Genomic DNA, 23,193 nt, shown 5'->3' on the forward strand with positions numbered 1-23,193 from the left:
GCTAGATGACGTTCAGAGTATAGAAGCTGGGAGGAGTCGAAAAGGGGTCAACCATCCCCTACCTCTAGCCACAGGGGCTCTATTTGGGAGCATTCTATAAAATAGCTTCACAAACATCGGTGAAGTTTAATTAAACAAAATTTTAAATTATACGATGTGTTATGACTACGAGTATAACAGGTTCGAAAGCCTGCGGGGCGTTTACACTGATTTCAAAGTAGAGTGGCAGGGAGGGACGCCGCTTAAATAAACAATCCCCCCCCCCTCTATCTTCGTCGTCATTCCCTTTAGTGGAAGTTCATGTTTATCTTTGTTTACACGCTGTCTTCACTCCGCACGCGCCTAGTCGAGATGGAGGGTGGCGGCGCAGCTCCAAATTTGGCTTTTAAGAGTTTATTTTCTTATTCCCTGGATGGCGCTAGTTGCCCGACGCCCGCTTTTCCTCTTACCACTCGTTGGAAAAACGCGCGAAAGTGTGGGTACAATCTGCGTCCGTGAATTTGGAAAAGCAGGAGTCTATTTCTGGTAATCTCTCTCCTTCCTTCAATCCGGAAAGATGCCAAATTGGTTTGTGTTTATAGTTAAACAGTCCCTAGCGGACGTTATCCGAACTTTACCCTTCTCCACGTACCTCGAATTTAGAATCACAGGAAATTCGCAGTTGCCTAGTCGATCTCCTTTATGCAAATTTAAATACGGAGTTTTCCTACGCTAATACGATGAATGCAATAAGCCTTTTGCAATGCTGTCTAAGACATAGAGTAGTGGAATTGAAGATGTTACTTGCTGAACTCATCTTATGCCTTAATCTTTGTCGTCATGAGAAACAACATAAGTCCTATTATAGAAGCTTTTTTAAGTCCTATCATTTCTAGTTGATAAATGTGCCTTGGGTATTAGTCTAGCTGATTATCAGTATTAGTATTAGCGTAGGTGTACAATATTGTAACATAAGTGTGACACTTCTTATTCTTCACACGCAAAACTTTACAAAACAGACTGCATTACGGGCTTCGTCTCAGTTTTGCGTCCGTTTGCTAACGTGTAACAGGTAACCTTTGACAGCGCCTCGCTAGGGGGAGATTTTCTTCTTGTGATAACGTCACTCCGTTCCTAGCTTTCAGTAGAATATTTCCCAAAATGACAAACTTATGGTACAACATTATAGACTTATGGTATTAGATAGTAATATTGTAAAAATGTACATCCAGGGGTGCCCTACATGTGAGCAGTTCATTGCAATTTATAGTCTACTGTTGGAATCTCTGGCTTAAATTTCTAGTTTTTATAATATTGTAATAATTAAATACTATTAAGATTTTGTTGTTACCAATTCTAGTACAAAGAAAATGGTGTTCTGAAATTATAGAGATACTGAAACATGACATCTGTTTTAAACTTTACCACAGTCGACGATTTGAAGACGTTTAGCTCAATATAATATTCCCTATACTCCCCAATTAGGCTATCTGGAGTAGTCATTCAACTTGTAATTTAACTTTGCTTAAGTAGTATATAATTTAAATTATAGACCAAACAACTACTGTCTACCTTGGCTCGAAATGTTTCCGATTTTGCTTTTTTTATACCGGTTGCTCTGTCAACTGAACCACATCTTCGAAGAAATCTTACTCCAATACTAAGTTTATCGGTATTGCCATCTCGCGAACTATTCAAATTGAACATCAATTTAGCGAGTTTACATTGCCATATATGATTTCGACCAGTCCCGTTGAGAGGGGGGGGGGGGGGGCTATTTCGCTTCGCGGATCCCAAGGGGTCTAAATATTTCAAGTTATTCCACTCCGAAACTTCCCGACTGCCGTCTGTTACTGGGCGAATAGCAAACACGGTAGATTTAGGAAGTCTCGAGAAATTTCGCCGAAACTTCCTCTCACTTTCTAGAGAGCTTTCGGGAGAGCTCACTTTGATATTTGGGCCACTTCTTGGCTTTATTTGGAAAATATAGAGAAGCGCTAGTAAAGGCGGGGGTTTATTTGAATAATACGCGGCTAGAAAGGGTTGAGCTATTTTTCCAACCACGTAACTTTATTTCTCTCTCTAGAGACAGGTCATTTGAGCATTCGCTTCTAGTTCTACATATTTCTCAAAATAATATTCCACACGGTCCGAATTTTATTCAAATAGTTCTCTCTACACCTATACGAAGTTGGAAATTTTAACCTACGCGCAAATATTGACGTTCAAATTTTATATTTATTCCGCCGTAATATGATTTTTGGTGCATTTTATTTTGAGCAAGTACACGTGGAGCCTGTTTGTGGATTTGGTATAGTAGAATATTTAATTGAAAACTGCGCAATGACTAAACAAAACGTTTTTGCGTGTCGTGCTCTTTTTCGTTCTGACAAAAGATCTGCTACTTCATGGTTTATTTTAATTAAAATCACTCGGGTACATAAAACTGCAAACACATTAAAAACACACGTAGTAAAAAATAAACCTAAAGTAGAAGAATTAAAGAAGACCGGAGTAATTTACAAAATAAAATGTGGTTGTAAAAAATCATATATTGGGCAATCAAAAAGGACACTTAAAATTAGAAGGGGGGAGCACCAAATGATGGTAAAAAAATTAGATAAAAAAACGGCCTAGCGGACCATATACTAAGAAATGGACAACATGAAATTAATTGGGACTCGGCCAAAGTTTTAATTCAGGAACCAAATTGGAATAAAAGAGTTTTTAAAGAAGCTGTGTATATCAAAAAAATGGGACATTTGAATTTAGATAAGGGTGTAATAGACGTAAAAGGGTGGGGAGATTTTGAAATTAGGGAATGAAAGCATTATGGTTTAAAGGGGTTCGTTGGTTGTACTTATTATTGTTTTTTCATTGTTGTTTTTTAATGGTTGTTTATTATTATTAATTCATAAAAAAATTGTAAATCTTATTTGGAATGTTAGGAAATTTAAAATTGTAATTAATCAATTGTAAGACGCGGCTGAAGAAGGACCTCGGTCCGAAAGCTCCCGAGTGATTTTAATTAAAATAAACCACGAAGTAGCAGATCTTTTGTTTTTAATAATTATTAATTTAGTCAACCAGGGTCATAAAAGAAAATATTTATAACGTACATATAATGTGTAGTTTTTAAAAATAAAATACTCAAAAACCAAATGCTGTCAGTTTTTGTGCGACCAATTTCTATCACAGTTTAGTTCTATGGTTTAGTTTAAAAATCGCCATTTTGAAGGTAATGATGGCTATATTCAAGCTCAAGATTAGCCCAATTTTTGTAGTTATTATTTATTATAAGTTTTTAGTATATTCTCGAGATAAAGATTTTGAAGGTCGAGATCAGCATTTTCAAGGTCGCGATTTACTAAAGATTGTCTATTTGGGCACCCCTGGTTTAATATACATTCTTTAAAAACATAGAAACACGTCATCAAATTTCGGAATTTATACTCGCTAACTAATAATTTTCAGCCAAGTACATTAAAGTCGCGCTTATAAATATATGTCTTACCTTTGCTGAGGAACCCGTGTCGAATGAGTTGAGCTTGAATGAGGACAGTGGGCATTAAGAGACAGAAAGCCGCGGCCATGTGTAGAACCGGAGCCGTGGGTCCGCCGTGTCTCCAAAGGATCTTGAACCATCTCAAACAGCGGACAGTTCCTCTAGCACCGGAAAGGTTCTGGTAAACGGCAGCGGGGTCACCAGCCACTCCCGCTTCCGGGGTTTTGGCGCCGCAATCAGGGTCCTGGTCCGTGCCAATCTTTAGTCCGTCATTTGGGTAATTTCCCACCCTGAGCAACGATGAGACGACGAAAAAGGGCAAGATGACGACAGCGGTGCCCACTAGACCCACGTACGCGTTGAGTTCCAAGTACGGCTGGTCACTAGTGGGCCAGGGCAGTGAAATGTAGCGCATGAAGCGTTGAATACTCTTGGTTACTATGTATATCTGTAATGATAGAAAAATACCGACGTCGTTTTACTCTCTTCGCTAATACCCCTATGACAGTCACGACGGAAGAACGTACCTGGAAAGCGATGGTCATGAGACAGTACCAAATGGACCAGAGATGATTGAGCTTGGGACGCTTGCACCCTTGGGCCATGTTCGCGTCCGTATTAGCGCCAGACGCCGCCGCCCTGGTCGCGCGGGCCCGATGTTCCTGCTGCCTACCCGTGGCCTTCTTCATTAGACTGGCCCCCGTCTTGGCAGCGGTCATGCCGTTGTCCAGGCTTCGGAATGGGGACACCAGTCTCGGCTCGCGTTCTATTAAAGACTCCTCCGAGACCACTAAATCCGCGATGAAGAAGGTGATTCGAGAAATGCGACCTCTCTTCCTTTTTATTGCCTTCCGCTCGTTTTCTTCGCTCGACGAGAAGACTGGATATATTAGAAACTACTCTCACTTCGACGGCACCAATCTCCTGGGATTCTCAGACATACACGCTTCGCTAAATGCGGCGTCCAGCTATTCCGAAAAAAGAAAAAAATACGAGAAAGATTTTAATTTAAGCCTTCTAATTAGCGAATTACTTACTGACAGCTAGGATCAACAAACACAAGGAGAACGCAGCTAGCCTTTAATCACGCTAACGCAGTGTTGTGTACAAATTTCATTGGACGAACCTATACGCTGAACGTTTTACCGAAAGGGGGAAGAAAAATTCCGAATTTTCCCCTTCCGGCGGCAGCAGGTGTTAAAGCGTCTAACCAATTAAAACTGTACACGAGAAAATGCACGACTTTTTATGGGTTGCGTTCTCCTTGTGTGGGGTGCTGTGTTTATTGCTCCTATAGCTGACAGATACTATCGCGTGTTTAATTTTTAATTTCGAGAACTTTTATCAAAGGTAGTTGAAATGAATAGGGATTAGACTAAGACTTTTAATAATAGCGGAGTTCTAAATTGACCCGTTTTAGTCTTACGTGCAGGATCGAATTGAATTTTCGATAGTTAATCAAATTGGCCCAATAGTGTTCAATTTAACAGTAACACGTTGTTGAGATGCTATACGCTATAAATTAGATTGCATTTAGAAACGCCTTCTAAGAAACTACTACTACTAATTCAATGTTTTTTCATTACCCAGATTAGCGTTACTTCGGTAGCTATTACATTTTTGTTTATTGTTGCGAGCAACGACGTGACATATTGACCACGACCATCCCTATAAAAGTCCTTCCGCGTTTTCTAGATTTAACAGCCTGGCCTATTGATTGTAGTGTCGTTTCCACGGTAACGCGCGTTAAATAAAAATAACCCTTTCCGATAAATTTGTCGGCTACAAAACAACCGGCTGGTTTTTCAGCTAAAAGCAAAGCAAACAAAATAATAAGTAGTCCGGGGGAGTGTTTGAGAGAACTAATGACTCTTTCTAAGCATACGGAATACGCGTTTGCGAATGAATTATGACTCGCTATAAGAACCGCGAAACTAACTCAGCCTTCAAATTTAACAATTCATAATGTCAATTTGTCTCTCTCTCTCTCTCTCTCTCTCTCTCTCTCTCTCTCTCTCTCTCTCTCAGTGTGCGGTATCGCGGCGCGCTCAGGGCCAACGAACCCCGATTCCTGGTTTCGACGTTTCGACCTTTCGCGATCCCGTCGACCCGATTCGCTTTGGCTACGGATCGTCTTATATAACAATCGAATGACAAAGTAAGAGAGTGATAGTACAGAGAGGCGTAGTAGTAGTAGTGCGTGTAAGCGATTTTTAAATTAAGCACTTTCACTTTTTCTTAACTCGCCGATTCTTTATTTCCTTTTCAAGACAGGAACAAGACGTCGCGTACGTCCGACGCTCTTTTGACGCGTCAATTCAGTTAATAAATCTGACGTACATCGCCTGATATCATCCTAGATACTCACGCGAAGTCGCTCTCGGATGTCAGCGCCGTTGAAACTGACAATAAGTTTAACTGGGCTGTTTCATCATGTATAAGAAATTCAACCTTTCTATTGGGGTTTTTTTACGTATTAACCAGAATCAAAACAAACCCTGGTATAACTAATTTTCATTAGCAAGATCATCAAAAAATAAACATACAAAAAAAAACAACGCCAATGGTAGTAAAATCACATTTCGTCACAGATCATTCAATACTTCGTTCCGTAAAAATAATCTCCAATTGTCTTGCCCCGTACTATTTTCTCACGGTAGAATTTCCCATTAACTAATTCGATCACTAACGACCATTAATTTATCAAGGATTCACTTTATTATCAAATAATTATATACAGGGTGTTTCAAAGGATATGCAAAACTTTTAAGGAGTTGTAGGGGGTAAGTTGAGAAGTATGCCTGTTTTTTTCCCCCATTTTCTTACGAGTTAGTCTATGATTTAAAGTCCCTGCTGCTTGGTTTTGCGCTTGTTGCAGCCTACTTCCAGAGGCTAGTAGGCCTTACGTACTTTGAAGCTCTTTGGCGCTCTTTTAACTCATCGTAGGAAAATGGGAAAAAAAGGCATACTTATCAACTCACCCCATACAACTCCTTAAAATTTTTGCATAACCTTTTGCAACACCCTGTATAGAATATGGGAACATGCAATATATTATTAATAAAATTTTAGGGTGGAATTAACGAATATTTCCGAAAAAAATTTCTAAAAATAATTAGGCTCAGTCTGAAGTTAATTACCAAATCGTTGACAATAAAACAATTAAGCGGATTAATAATTAAAAGCTGCTATGAATGTTTTGTCTCCGGGGCTCGAGAGTCGCTGGAGAACTACTTGTGGACGGACATTTAGTATAATCCCATTAACTGTCCGGAATTCCGAAGTTGATTGCTTAAAAACCAAAGTCTACGTACGAAATGTTTTTTACAACGAAACTTTAAAGCGCATTCAAAGGTGGGAACGCGATTATATCGTTCTCGAGTGAGCTGCAAGGTGGCGCTTCGATATTGGATAGCGCCATTATTTTGAGTGAACGTGTTCGTCGTTCTACAGCGCCTTTGTTCGTCGCGTCAATTTAGGTTTCCTGTCGGGTCTAATTGCGTCCCCAGTCCGAAGGGTATAATTCCGTCGCTCTCCCCGAAGTCCCTTTGATCCGGTATCGCCCCCTTGCGGGAGGAATATTCAATAATTCACGTCACACGCAATCGTCGCCCCTCTGTTTTCCTCCCTTTCAAACTCGTCTTACGATGTATGTCGGCGTTTCGTCCATTTATAAATCGCTCGAAAAAGCATCTCTTCAGCGGCGTCCATCATCGGCCGACGCTGAATTGAATGTCTGATAATGCAATAAGGCAATAAGGCAAGGTCAAACCTCCTTATTCCATATAATTTCCATTTAAAAAGAATATGGAAATTTCCGGTAATTCAATTTTAATTACGGTACCATCAGTGAATTCTGGAGAAAATAAGGGGTAAAGCGACATTTTCAGCCGGCGGGCTTAGGCCAACTACATTCTCCTCTTAAACGAGATTTCCGCCGCATCCGCAAATTAACTTATTCCACCCATAATTATATTTCATTACATTGATGATAGGATGCATACCATTTTATAGTAGGGTTCATACCATTTTATATTAGAGATCATACAATTTTATAGTAGGGTTCATACCATTTTATATTAGAGTTCATACAATTTTATAGTAAAGTTAATATTTTTTATAGTAGAGCTCATACCATTTTATAATAGAGTTCATACAATTTTATAATAGAGCTAGTTCATACCATTTTATAATAGAGTTCATACAATTTTATAATAGAGTTCATACTATTTTATAGAAGAGCTCATACAATTTTATAATAGAGTTCATACTATTTTATAGAAGAGCTCATATAATTTTATAATAGAGTTCATACTATTTTATAGTAGAGCTCATACAATTTTATAGTAGAGCTCATACCATTTTATAGTAGAGTTCATACTATTTTATAGTAAAGCTCATACCATTTTATAGTAGAGTTCATACCATTTTATATTAGAGTTCATACAATTTTATAGTAGAGTTCATATTTTTTTATAGTAGAGCTCATACCATTTTATAGTAGAGTTCATACCATTTTATAGTAGAGTTCAAACCATTTTATAGTAGAAATCATACAAATTTTATAGTGGAATTCATACAACCTTTATATTTATTTTAATTCTGGGATTCATACAATCTAACGATTCATACAATTTTTATAATGTTATTCATATAATCTTTATAGTAGAATTAATGCTTATTTTAATACTGGGATTTTTACAATCTTTATAGTAAAATCCATGAATATTTTAATATTGAAATTAACACAATATTTATAGTATGATTCATACTCAAATTAATACTGAGATCCATACAATATTTATAATAGAATTCAAACTCATATTTATAGTTGAATCCATGCTTAATTTAATACCGACATTCATACAATATTTATAGTAGAAATCATGCTTATATTGAAGTTCTTACCATATTTATAGTAGGGTTCAGTGCGGCTAGAAGATTTGGATTTAAATTGCCTTTATATTTATAAACTCAAGTCCCTCCTTATGAAAATAGATATCATACTATTTTCATAATGGGTTTTATACCATATTGGTTCGTCCCTAAAAATGTCGGAAAGTAGGATCTTTCTATAGAAACCTATCAAATTTGTACGCGGGTATTCATAAGCAAGTACCCTTAAGTCCATATTCTATTGTTTATGAAAAACCGGTTTCCGACTAATATTATACGTCAACAACCTTTTGTTTTGAGCGTTCAAATTTATTTATAGTTATTTCTTAAAGTAGTAGATAAAGCAGTCTATATATGGAACCATCGTTCTTAAATTTTAATAACATAATGATACCGAATCACGTTTAATAATGAAACAAGCGCAAAAAACCAAACAATATTATGACAATCAAGCGAGGCTCCACCCTTTTCCCGAAACATAGAAAGAAAGCAACAAAAATAAAATGAAAGCCCCATTAGCTACCCCGTGACATAATTGCTTTTAACGACAGGTGATTTAACAGATCCGACAATCTGTCGGGCATATCCTATCTTTTGGCTCGCCGGATTCTTATGTCCAGATAAGGATTGAAAAGAGCCGACCCTTAAAAACTAAAAGAAGAAGCCCAAAGAAAGAGACATATATCCTTTTAAAGCGAAGGATTCGTAGAGCGTGTAAAGCTATCTTTACGACGTCGAGTATTTTGTCGTTAAAGGGTGCCCTGACTGTATCGTTCGTTCAGCGAATACACGGCACAGGTTGGAGAGATTTTTGCTCGAGTACAGGTATTAAAGGATAAAATTAACGGCTTGCTGCAGTTTATAACTCGACAACTGAAAAGTGTTATGTCGTAACTAACGATAGCTTCAAAAACCAAATTTAAGCCGCCAGGAAATTGTAACGTAACATAATTTAAGAAAATATTAGGGTATTAAGGGAAATATCAGGTAATTAGGGAAATATTACGAAATTAGGGGAAAATTAGAAATTAGGGAAATATTAGGATTAGGGAAATATTAGGGAATTATTGAAATGTTAGGGAATTATGGAAATATTAGGGAATTATGGAAATATTAGGGAATTATGGAAATGTTAGGGAATTATGGAAATATTAAAGAATCATGGAAATATTAGGGAATTATGGAAATATTAGGGAATTATGGAAATATTAGGGAATTATGGAAATATAAGGGAATTATGGAAATTTATAGGGAATTATGGAAATGTTATGGAATTAGGGAAATATTATGGAATTAGGAAAATATTATGAAATTAGAAAAATATTAGGGAATTATGAGATTGTTACGGAATTAGAGAAATATTAGGGAATTGGGGAAAATTGGGGAATTTCCAATACAAGTTGCTGCGTTACCCTTTGGACCATCTCATGCTTTTCAGAAATACGAGGGTGCATTGTAAGTTTGGGGAAGCCGAGAATACAGAATGTTTGTACGGAGAGGAAAACGAGCAAGTCAACGCGTATAGCTTAAAGAATCTACAGCCTACATCGGAATTTGTTGTGACGATCTGCTAACTATCAATCACTCCCACTGGTCTTTGCTAATATTCCTTCCACCAATCCCGGATAGCTTCTAAGACGGTTAGGTAGCTAAGCGATGGCTGGCTCGTTTTCCACTTCCGTACAAGGAACTTAATTCTCCCTCAAACGTACAATACACCCACGTGTTTCAGTAAAGCATGGACGGATCCAAGTGCAGTGCAGTCACCCGTATTTATTGTAAATCAACAAAAACTCAAATATTTATTATAAATCAGGAAAATTCCGTATGTTGATTGTAAATCAGGAAAACTCCGTATATTTATTATAAATCAGGAAAATTCCGTATATTGATTGTAAATCAGGAAAACTCCGTATATTTATTGTAAATCAGGAAAACTCCGTATATTTATTGTAAATCAGGAAAACTCCGTATATTTATTGTAAATCAGGAAAACTCCGTATATTTATTGTAAATCAGGAAAACTCCGTATATTGATTGTAAATCAGGAAAACTCCGTATATTTATTGTAAATCAGGAAAACTCCGTATATTTATTGTAAATCAGGAAAACTCCGTATATTTATTGTAAATCAGGAAAACTCCGTATATTGATTGTAAATCAGGAAAACTCCGTATATTTATTGTAAATCAGGAAAACTCCGTATATTGATTGTAAATCAGGAAAACTCCGTATATTTATTGTAAATCAGGAAAACTCCGTATATTGATTGTAAATCAGGAAAACTCCGTATATTTATTGTAAATCAGGAAAACTCCGTATATTTATTGTAAATCAGGAAACCTCAAAACTTTAATTATAAATCAGGAAAACTCAAAACATTTATTATAAATCTGGAAAACTCCGTATATTGATTGTAAATCAGGAAAACTCCGTATATTTATTGAAAATCAGGAAAACTCCGTATATTTATTGTAAATCAGGAAAACTCCGTATATTTATTGTAAATCAGGAAACCTCAAAACTTTAATTATAAATCAGGAAAACTCAAAACATTTATTATAAATCTGGAAAACTCCGTATATTGATTGTAAATCAGGAAAACTCCGTATATTTATTGTAAATCAGGAAAACTCCGTATATTTATTGTAAATCAGGAAAACTCCGTATATTTATTGTAAATCAGGAAAACTCCGTATATTGATTGTAAATCAGGAAAACTCCGTATATTTATTGTAAATCAGGAAAACTCCGTATATTTATTGTAAATCAGGAAACCTCAAAACTTTAATTATAAATCAGGAAAACTCAAAACATTTATTATAAATCTGGAAAACTCCGTATATTGATTGTAAATCAGGAAAACTCCGTATATTGATTGTAAATCAGGAAAACTCCGTATATTTATTGTATATCAGGAAAACTCCGTATATTTATTGTAAATCAGGAAAACTCCGTATATTGATTGTAAATCAGGAAAACTCCGTATATTGATTGTAAATCAGGAAAACTCCGTATATTGATTGTAAATCAGGAAAACTCCGTATATTGATTGTAAATCAGGAAAACTCCGTATATTTATTGTAAATCAGGAAAATTCCGTATATTTATTGTAAATCAGGAAACCTCAAAACTTTAATTATAAATCAGGAAAACTCAAAACATTTATTATAAATCTGGAAAACTCCAAATATCTATTATAAATCAGGAAAACTCCAAATATTTATTATAAATCAGGAAAACTTCATATATTTATTATAAGTCAGGAAAATTTCATATATTTATTATAAATCAGGAAAACTCAAAATACCTAGGACAAATTAATGGGGAGGGATGATGACTTGTCAATAGGTAAATTTAGTAGAAGAAGGTTGATCACTTCTCTTACTCCAAAATCTAAAATTTAAGATTTATTGAGGTTTTAGCTTAACACTCGTACAACTGAAAATATCAGACAAGCCCAGTGTGCCTATGAACTATTCCTATTCTCTTAAGAATATATTCATATTTGAAAATGAGTAAAACGGAGATACGATGTTATTATTCTCTGGTGTCTATCTTTAAATCCAGATTTGGGCGTGTCCTCGTGCCTGATTACGTCGGCGCTAAAAATTTCGTAAAAGTTGCCCCTTTTATTTTCGGGTAGCGGTATGGCGTTGCGCGTGCAGTTTCTCCGGGGAATGTTTTGATGGATAGGCGGCAATAACGATCCCTGGCTCCCCCTGCCGCCGCGGACGAACACATGTACTGTTGTGGACTTCTTTTCTTCCGCGAGTTGACCGTGCGGAACTTCGCCGCCAAAGTTCCTTTCGTAAAGTATTTTTAGGATCTGAACTTTTATAGCTCGACCTGACCCCTCAACGACATTTATTCATTTGGTCACCGTATTTTTAGTAGTTATGACAACGGGTGACAATGAGTAGTCCAATTGCGACTAATTTCCAGGCTTTTTATAGTCTGTTCATGCGACATTCGGGTTAAATTGAGGCTACACGAACTCTCCAAATATGATTGTTTATTCCTTAAACAATCAAATACGGGCAACGCAGGCGTGGTTGGCTACTGGACAATTTAGAGACATCTGGAGCATGAAGAAGGTGGAAAATGTTTTTTTTATTCATTTGGAATGTTTTTTAACATAGACGATCGACTATTTGTCCACGTTTTATTATTATTAGAAATCTTGAAATCAAATTGAAAATCAAAAAATTCTATCAAAATATATTTAAGGAATCTCGAAATTAAAGGTAAAAATATCGTGTACTGAAATGTCGAAAACCACTTTTAAAATTCAAAGTCCGCAACAACAACTTTCTGAAATCTTGAACCTCTTTTCCAAATTTGTGTATCTTAAAGTAAATTTTTTAAGTTCTAAAAATTGTGTATCTTAAAGCAAATTTTTGTAGTCCTAAATATTTGGTACGTATTTTAAAGTAAATTTTTGCAGTTCTAACTATTTCGTATCTTAAAGTAAATATTTGTAGCTCTGAATATTTGGTATCTTAAAATAAATATTTGTAGCTCTAAATATTTTGTATCTTAAAGTAAATTTGGGTAGTTTGTGATATACTTCGTCAGCACTCTCATTTTTAACGGACTACATTTCTAAGTAAAAACGTGTTACATGAAGCTTGAAGGTTCTAAAGCTGTGGCCAGCTGTTGCGTTGGAAATGAATTGATATATAGGGAAAATTCATTTTGACAAAAGATAAATATTTTAAAAGTATTATTGTGCCGAAAGCCTTTGGCGATACGGCCAAAACTAAAACAGAGTGTCTTTGGTTATGGTGGAAAATACAGCCTATTTAACCAACTGATAATATAACTATTCACTAATATAACTTATAACATTCTTTCATAGCCAATTTATAATTGCAAAAGAGTGATTAAAAGTTAGAAATTAAACGATAGAGCCACCGTTAAATTTGATTCTATTTTATACAAATGAAAGTTATTGCCTATTCAGCGACGAAGTGAATGTAATTTGACTTTCCCAATTCAGAACCGTATAAACTAAACAAAAGCTATATTCAACGTACATACGGAACTCTTTAATTCTTGCCATTCCGATCATTTTTGGACAAAAGTTCGCTTTCATAGTGATTGTTCCCGCGCTCTTTAATCCACTCCTCCCTTTGACGTCGTCATATCCATGATGTGAATTCGTAAAGGCGCAAAGCAGCGCTGCTTACTACAATCTGCAGCTTCCTCTCTCCCCGCGCTCATTCGTCCATTACGAAAGTCGAGCTCGAAGCACGTGCGCTCGTGGAAGAATAATGAGTCCCGTTCATATACGGGATTTAACTCTGCCCTATAAAATCCACCTCGCTGACACTGTTTCTCGGGATTAAAACGAGCTTAACTCGGGGATTTTCCGCCAAAACTTTGTAATTTCGACTCGAAGAACGAGCTTTGAAAGGTATTTAACGAAAACCGTGTATACTAACGATGTTTTAACCCTTCCAAAGTGATTAATTTTCTTTTTCCCTATTCAATTTTGTTAAAGCGGTGGTAACGTAAACCTTCTCGCGTAATTAATTAACCGCTATTAATTAATACTAAAAAAGCCGCAAAATTAATTCTGCTAATATATTTTTATACGCAAATTTATAATACGAAAAAGTAGACATAATGTCAACTAGCCCCTGTAGAAGTGTTCCGAGCGCCTCACTCGGATGCGTTACACGAAAGCCCCTCTTATGAAAACTCCCGATGGAAAACCCAGCGTGTATAATCCAAAGGGGCGAATGACAAGCTATAATAGAAATAGGCCAATTTTTTGACAATAGCCTCCTCTACGGAGAACGGCAATGCTCTAACAATGGGAACCCAACTTTTTCTTTCACATCCTTTTAAAGGAATAGTGGCAATGGGAAAGTCCCTAATTACGTCACCCCACCGACAGAATGCCTTTCGGCCGCACGCGCTACAACTTCTACGCGAGTGACTGAGTGAGAGAGGGAGGCAGAAAGCGACGGGGGGGGGGGGGTGCAGTGGCAATCGATATAACGGATCAATAGCGGAAGAGCGCCGAGTTGCGAGGTGACGTCATGCTTTTAAAGAGCGCCACCCCCGCGATCCTTTTTCAAGCTAGACTTCCCCTAGCGGCTAAAAAGAGAAGCTGAAATGAAGAGTCGCGAAATTGCCACTTCGTAGAGAGCCGGCCGCTGCTGTGTTTTATGAATTCAAGCCCCCCCTACCGTCCTGGTCCCCCCCCCTTTCGGTCCCAGTATCCCCGTGGCGCGTGCGGTCTTTAAATCCCTTCCTACTTGTCATTACCGCGGCTACCTTACTAGGCAATCGAATAGCTAAATACTCGCTGACAAACCACGTTGTCCGGTAGTCCAAGTAGAGAAATCTTTGGAGCGAAAACTGCGCGAGGATTCAAATTTTATTTCATATTTTTTTTTCTTCTTTTCACTCGCTTATCTGGACCACGTGCAGAATGTTTTATCCGCGCAAAATATACGCCCAGTGTGTATAAAAAAGAAATGTAGATGTAGTTTCCAAGCGGGACCAGCCACGTAATACTCTGTTTATAAAGAGCGAAAAAAAAAGGGAATCACAAACTCTCGATCTCGGCGGCCATAGGCGGAGCAGACTTTCAGAATGAAATTAATAGAGTGGACTTTTCGCCTTTTCCCTTTCATAGGGTCGTTACTTTTTATTTTATATGTTGTTTTTTTCGTTTAAAAGGGTAAAGCCATCGTCCTATCACCTAACGTTTAATGAGCTCGCGATAAAAACGCCTCTTTTTTTGTAGGTACCGTATTTTGAAAATAAGTTTTGAATTTTTTATTACCTATTTTTGGCAAAGTCATTAGCGTGCGCCGACGAAGCTATTAAAGTTTGGAGAGCGTTACTTTTCCAGAACAAGAATCAAGCGAGTCGAGATAGGGGTTTTCTTAGATATATTCTAAATAGGAATCGACGAATCCTCGAATATTTTTACATTACATTTAATGTCCCTTTATCGTCCTAGTATATTTCAATTATTAAATTATTATTGCAATTATTATAAATATATAAAAGTAAAACCTTGTTATTCCCAAAATGATGTTTTTTGGACTCGCTTGATTTTCGCACTCGGGTAGCGTTTTATCTTTAAACGCCATAATTCGAAAGCGAACTTTTATCTTAGAAGAAATTCTCGACGGACTTAAGCAGACGATTTGCCAGACTGGAAATAATTAGTTTTATACGCAAAGTATATAGAGACTTTTAGTTTAGCCTAGATTTTGGAATGGAAATATTAAACATTGGCCAAAGTAGACTCGAGCCGATACGCGCCATTAGGTTTGGCTTCCAGCGGTTCTTGCCATAGGCCTCGGCACGAAACAAGAATGATAAGTTACTTTAAATAAAGGAAAATTGGACACAGGCTGCATTATATTTATGGCAATAGCAGACTTTGTATTTAATTATTCACGTTTAATCTGGTTTGATCTTAACTAAATCTCGCGTCAAGTGAAAAACACCGCGTTTTGGACAAAGGAACGCAAATTATAACACAATGAACACCCTAATACCATACAATCAACATTTAACTACACACCCTAAATAGGAAAATTTTATTATTTCAAATATTGACACCATTTTTAATATTTATAGTTTGAAAACTGGTCTCTGCATTTGGTTCAATAGTTGATTTTATAAAATGTCTTTTTGCTTGCCCAACTGGTTGAAATGTTGCCCTGGAATAGTTCAGCCAATGCCTAAGAGTGAGTTCATAAACTCTTTAGTGGGAGAGAAAACGGATCCACAGCTGAAGCAGGGAGGCAACATTTCAACAAGATGTCCAAGGTTATTTCATAAAAAGAACTATTTGTAATAAGTATTGGAAATAAAATATCAAATGCTTTTCGCCAAAAATATTTCAAATAGTATTTTAAAGAAAATTGTGTTCTAAATACTTCCCTAAAATATATTGTAAATTAATTTATAATGTATATATTGAACTACAAATAAACAGTGGTTTAAAAAAAAAATTTCTCTACAGGGTCAAAATCTAGTCATTGTCATATTAGCCTCATCCGAATAAAAGAGTTAGTTTTAAAAATAAATTTCCAGTCGAGCTAAAAGGTAGAACACGACATTACATTTCACAAGCCAGCTCTTTTTTTCTTTCTAAATAAAACAATAAAATAAAAGACTGGACGATAAAAGAGAGGCGGGTAGCAAAGGAGGGGGGGATAGGGGGCTCTAAATAGAAAACTGTTATAGTCGGTAAAAAGGCAGCGAATGCAGTAAAACGAAAAAAATATATACGAGTAAATTTTATCACCCACAGTTTTATACCGAGTGAGGGGGGATTTGAGAAGGGGGATGAACAAAATGGCGACGTCAATATAGCCTGGATTAGATTCCATCCGAAAAAACGCTGGTGTGGGGCGTATTGGAGAGAGCTATAGTAAGTGTGCCAGATGTGGGATGAGAGGGGGACTCTAAATAGGATTATTCTTCTCGCTCCCACTTTCAATCCGGGTTTCAACCCTCCCCCGCTTTCAGCATCTATCCTCTCCTCGGGAAAATCCCAGATCCAGTTTCTGACCATCTTTCCCCTCCTCTTCCTCCTCGCGACTTTACCGTTCCTGGGCGCTGTAGAGCATTTTGGGGGATCCGATGGAAAATGAACACGTGCGCTTCCTCCTTCGCTTCTTGTTCTTCCCCTCCTCCGCTCTTGCGCCTCCAATTTTCCTTTGAGCCCGAATGCGAGAGAGAGAAGAGAAATGGTTGCCCAAATTGGCTAAAAGCTTTCAATTGACGTTTCTACCGCTTTTGTTACCTATAGTTCTTCCTCGTGGGCTTCTACCAACAATGATTTTTCGAGCTTCCGACTTTTACTTTTTTGTTCCATACCTGGGAAAAGTGGGGGAGATGGAAAAAGGAGTTCCACAGGTGATTTCCAAAATGTAATTTTTGGGAGAGGAAATCACTTAATACTTTTTTGCCTTTAATCAATTTATTCAAAGAATAAAATTTATCGCGGAAATTTTACCTTCATAAAATATAGCAATTTTTATACTAATAATAACGATGTTAGAGTGGCTTGTAAGGCGAGTTATGCATATACTCAGAATTGAAAGATTAAAAATTCTACTTTATTTACACAATACGATTATTTTTATACTAATAATAATAATGTTAGAGTTGCTTGTAAGGCGACTTATGTATATACTCCGAATTGAAAGATTAAAAATTCTAATAATAATGTGTAACTTAGAGTAGGTTAATCTCAATACGACACTTATTTTATTATGGATATCTTTTAATTTAAAATTGTTTATAATTAAGTCTATTTGAAAGATATATCACGTTATAATAATAATAATCAGCTAGGCCAATACCCTTGGCACCACCTTAGGCCCAAGTCATCTAGCGACTTTTAATGCCTTTAAACAGGTGACCGGGTTACAATGCGTAGGAGGGTGGTGGCCAGCCTTTCATGCCACGCGAGCCAACAGCTCTCTACTCCAAATGTTCAGAAAATAGACAACGATTAAATTTAAGTTTATGATTAAATAATATTACCTTTATCTTTTCTTTAGCATACCATACTACGTTCACAAAAAATAATTAAATTTAAAATCAATATCGGTAGTTTGTACAATTGAAATTCCTAGAGAATTGATTTGATGCTAGAAAATTCAAATCGAATTCCAATTCAAAATATTTATTTAATAGTAGTTACATTAGTTGTTGAAGGGCCAAGTCTTCAAGCGACTTATGGTGGTAAAACATCCTCTACCGTCTATAGAGACGGTACGTTGAAAATGCAATTTCCGGAGAAGCGTATAACGGTGGAATTTAGAACCACGCACCCATTATTATACAGATAACAAGTAACTGTTATCTATGACAATTCCATTTCCAAATATTTACGAGACCGCAGCGTATGTTACGTAAAAAAAATAGGTACCATAAATCAAATTAAATTGGTTTTGTTGTTGAAGGGCATTTCCATAAGTCCAGAGTACACAAAAGACCATAATAGATGACAGCGACATATTTTATTTTTAAGGGGTTCGGCAGTTCGCAGTATATGGCCGTATACCCTTTTTTTACAGTCGAAATAAAAATCTAGATGGCGCGGTGGTCTTCCTCGCGAGTCTTAAGTGAAAACAAAGTAAATCCTGGAGAGAGGACAACGACGGATGAATCGCGGGAATAAAAAATAAATCTAGATCCATAAATATCATCGAAATACGAGTAAAACTCGTCGAAAGACGCCACTGCCAATACAGGAAAACCACGCAACAAAATAAACTTATTTTTTTGTCGCGCTTATTTCACCCCCCCCCCCCTTCGCTTTAGCCTGGTTTTACAAAATAACGGGACAGAACCTAAAGCTTCCGCCGATACATTTTAGACCAGTTCGAAGACAAGAGAAGATTGAAGATGGGAATCGGGTGGGCGATCGCCCTCCCTAGCTCCCTCTCCAAACAGAATATACGCGCCGTTAGAGAATGGGGGGAGGGTGGAATGGGGGGGGGGCAGTTGTAGGGGAGGCGCGGTATGGATATGGCTCCCCTGCAATAATGGTTCCGACTCGGGAAGAAGGAGAACGAACGGCCAGGAAAATATACGAGCTGGGCTGTAGGGAGGGAAAGCTAACCTAGCTACTAGAATTGAGTCGAATCGCGGTAGCCGACGTATGTTCCGTACTATAAGCGCGTACAGAATGTACCTTTTTGTTCGGCTGAAGTTGAAATGTCCGGTGAGGGGCGCGGTTGTAGGTATGTTACTAGACGCGGGAAATCCCAGCGAACATGGATCGATACGCGAGGACGGAGAAAATATTATGGCAAGTTCAATGGCAACTTTGGAAGAATCTACCTTCGCTATCCACGAAGAAGTAGCGACGTACGTTCCCTCGTGGTTCTTATAGGCCACCCTTCTACGTCTCTTGTTGACGCGCTGATATTCAGACCACTCTCTACTAGTAGACGATTTCAACTTTTCAAGTTTGTAAAAGTCATCTTTGGACGGATGGAAACTTGGACACAATTCTGCCGTTTTCTTTCGTAAAACTTTGAAATCGCTTCATTTTAAGCAGACTAACTTGGGGAATTCTGCTGTGTTAAGATTGTTAATTTTAGGTTGTCGTATGTACTTTATTAAAATTTTATATTTTATAAATTTTGGTAATTGGGTCACAAATTAATAGTCAATTATTCTTATTGATAAGAATATAAAATTTCAAGAAAATCACGAAAAACCTAAATTTTAAAAGTGGTCAGGTTTGAAAATAAGAAATTTGATATTCCAAATATAAAACTGCTCCCTGGCAAGTGATTCCCTTAATATCAGATATTCCATTTATAAAACTGGTCCTTTGAAAGTAATCCCTGGAATCTCAGATATCGTAATTTTCAAACTGGTCCTTCGAAAATGTTACCATAATCCCAATAATCAAACTGGTCTTAAGGATCAGATCTTTAATCGCCGAAGGTATTAACAAAGTGGTTTTTGACTAGTGGTATTGCTGTCAAAAACATTTTTCGTTGCCATGGCAAAACCGTTGCCCATTGAATAAAATCCCTTTAGGATTTTTCAAGTTACATGAAGGTCTACCAATCCCCCGAGTTTGAACAAAATCGGTGTGTAACACCTCGGGTAGTCTCCTTGTGAGTATTTAAATTTTTAAATGAACTTAGCTGAGAATAATGTTGTCAGTATAGGATTGAAGGTTTGGACAGACTGCGAGAGAGTATCGCGTAATCCGTTCGGTCTCAGTCATTCCGAACTCGTCGCTTTCGTTACCAGAGGAGGGGTTTAAGGTAAGAAAACAGTAAGTTTGCGGCGAATTGCGGTTGATAATTTGGACTTCATTCGGAGAAAAGGGTCGGATCGGCCAGAGTATTAAGACCCGTTTTGGTCGTTTCGAGAATCGTGCTTTACGCGTGCTGAGACGCAGCTAATTAGATCAAAACGGGGTATCCCACACCCCCCTCCCCTTAACTGCAGCTCAACCCCCCAGTGGCAGAACTCCGATAATTTTCTTTCTCCCCCCCCCCCCGAAAGCTTTTCTATTAAATTATCGCAACTCGGTTATTGCAATTTTGCAAAGCAAATTTAATAATTCGACCATAAAAAACAATTTTAGAAGACGATACATTGAATTAAGATTGTATGTAAGGCGTTGTAAAAACAAATTACTCTGTTAGGTGACCTATTTCCTTATCGTAAGCTGCCATATTGCATTATTGCATATTGCATACGTAACTAAACCAAATTATTAAGGCATAATCACGTCTTATTGTTATAAAGACTAGTCAGGGGCGTAACTAAGGTCACTGGTACCCGCCCACGAAACTTCATCCGGAGCCCCTTCTTAATACGAGGACCATTTATTTTGGGGGGGCCCTTCTTCTTCGGGGGCCCGTTATGGGCGTCACTGGGACTAGTAAATCCATACTCCGGAAGTTCCATTTTCTGTGTGATTTTTCATAGGTGTTAAATGGTAGCTAAAGTCTATATCGCAAAAATATTGTAATCTTGTTCGCGTTGTTTAATTATAATGATAACCACTGGTTGCTTTCTAAAGGTGACCGCAGCTTCTTAATATCTTTCAGAGATGCATTCGTTAAAACCACATGTATTTCAAAAATATTTTCATAAAACCACATATCTTTCAAAAATATTTCCATAAAACAACATATCTTTCAGAAATATGCTAATAAAACCACATATCTTTCAGAAATATGTTCATAAAACTACATTTATTTCAGAAATATGTTCATAAAACCACATATCTTTCAAAAATATGTTCATAAAACCACATTAATTTCAGAAATATGTTCATAAAACCACATATCTTTCAGAAATATGTTCATAAAACCAAATATCTTTCAAAAATATATTCGTAAAACCACATATCTTTCAGAAATGTATTCATAAAACCAAAGTTATAGGTAAATATGAACTAATCTTACGTGGAAATCACCAATATACACGAAATTCTCCGTAACTTTATATGATCGTCAGGTGAATTTTCCATTCAACGAGAAAGATAAGAAGCGATGCAATCTCGGAAATTAATGTTCTGTTGAGAAAACAATTGTTGTGTCTTTGCCGTTACAATCAATGACGGGGAGAAAAGCTTCATTCAACCTGATCCATTACAAACATCAGCGCCTATAAATTCCCCATCTGACTTCGGAAAGGAAAGGGAGAAGTATACGACGGGGCGGGTGAAATCGGGTTGATCTTAATTAAGATAAAGGATTACAGTCTTAATCCTACTATAGCGAGCGCTGATAACTAAAAGCGGCGAGCGGGAGGGAATGTAAAAGTCTGCGTTGGAGGAAAGCGGAGGGGGAGAGGAAACACGTAAGTCGCGGCTGCTAATGAGAAAGTTTTAATTGGTCATCTTCTGCCGCCTCTCTTTAGCGTTAACTATGTAATTCCATAGTGTAAGAAATGTAAGAAAAACTGGCGGGTAAGAATGTACACGTACAAAGTCTTCGGTTTTCTCCGCTGTGTTGTTACTCGTGTCACGAGGGATTTGGTCGGGGTAGAGTGGCGGCTGTCGTAATGGCTTTGAGCCCAACCTCCTTCGAGATATTTACTACCGACTTCCTCTTCCTCCATTCCTCAACCGTAAGAACAATTGCGCCGTTCACGTACATGCCATTATGTGATATGCGCAAAACTGTGTCAGTACCAGTACGAAAATTGGCGTTGTTCACGTACATGTCATTAGAGTATTCGTCTAATGTGTTATGATACCATATATGTACAAAACTGTACGTATACTGTAAGTACAATTAATCAGCGAGGCTAATACGCTAGGCACGTTTTTTATTGCCTTTAATTCAAATGGATGGGGTACAATGCGTAGAATAGCGGTGGCAAGACCTACACTCCAGATGGACCAACAGCTCCCTACACTAACTTAACGTTAACCTCAACAAGTGTTTAAGGAAAGGGAACTCTGGGGAGGGGGGACCCTTATAACCAGTGGGAAGAAAACTTGAAAACTCATATTGACAGAAGTTGTTTCGCGTTTTCACCCAGCGCCAAATGCTGGTATTGAACCAGACTCTTCTTGCTGCGAGGCGAAAGTGCAAACCATTCCGTCAGCCCACTGAAAATTGTAGCTACAATTTAAAATTCGGTGTATGTTAAAAGTCTTATTTATGGAACAATGTTATACTTACAATATTAATATATATATTGTGTTCTTATATTAACAGGTGTTTGAATACCTACGTAGTATACATTGATTTTCTTGCTCTGGAAATGGTTTTTTGTAATAGAAGCGGACATGTCATTTCGAAAGAAACTTGATTCATACTACGGAATTACCGGTGTCACGTACGCTTTACATATGTTTTTTCTTTTCCAGATATTAACCTATTAAAGTATGTCCCTACAAATGCCAGTGAAAATGTCCCATTTTTCAAGAACCTAACGACTAAAATTATTTCTGATCTATTTTCTTTGACGTGATTTGACGAACAAGTAACAAATCAGAGGACATCACTAACCGTTTATAAATATGACGTTTCTTTGCCATTTCTCTCCTAATCGAAAACTGCTTGTTAACAGAAGTATGTAATAAATCTCTTTCGAAAAAAGTATCCATTTTGGAATACTGCATTTATAAAAATGAGTTTTTGTCCAAAATCGAAACCCTGTAAGGTTTTCAACTATATAGATTTGAAACTATTAAAAATTGGATTAAATAAGACTATTAATGTCTTTATTAAGGGTTTATTTAAAGTTAGATATGATTTATTTACATTTTTAGATATATCAAACTTAAATTGGATTAAAAGAAATTTAAATTCGACTTTTGAACCTTTTTT

The 23,193-nt window shown here is 37.0% G+C and overlaps 1 protein-coding gene across 2 annotated transcripts in view; it reads right to left on the bottom strand.

Moving 5' to 3' along the window:
- tinc (transmembrane protein tincar) overlaps window positions 1–23,193 on the bottom strand; it is a 68,190-nt gene that overhangs the window by 25,378 nt on the left and 19,619 nt on the right. The window contains exons 1-3 of one of the 2 annotated variants that reach the window (XM_090172656.1): window positions 5,101–5,197; window positions 4,012–4,452; window positions 3,494–3,932 (exon numbers count right to left, since the gene is read on the bottom strand). In XM_090172656.1, the coding sequence (XP_090028782.1) occupies window positions 3,494–3,932; window positions 4,012–4,203 (631 nt within the window). In that variant the 5' untranslated portion in view covers window positions 4,204–4,452; window positions 5,101–5,197. Of the gene's footprint in view, window positions 1–3,493; window positions 3,933–4,011; window positions 4,453–5,100; window positions 5,198–23,193 lie in introns of those variants that run through there. The other variant, XM_090172655.1, reaches the window with a different exon arrangement.

Source organism: Leiobunum rupestre, chromosome 4 (assembly GCF_980474605.1).
Source record: "Leiobunum rupestre chromosome 4, qqLeiRupe1.1.hap1, whole genome shotgun sequence".
NCBI classification, from domain to species: domain Eukaryota; kingdom Metazoa; phylum Arthropoda; class Arachnida; order Opiliones; family Sclerosomatidae; genus Leiobunum; species Leiobunum rupestre.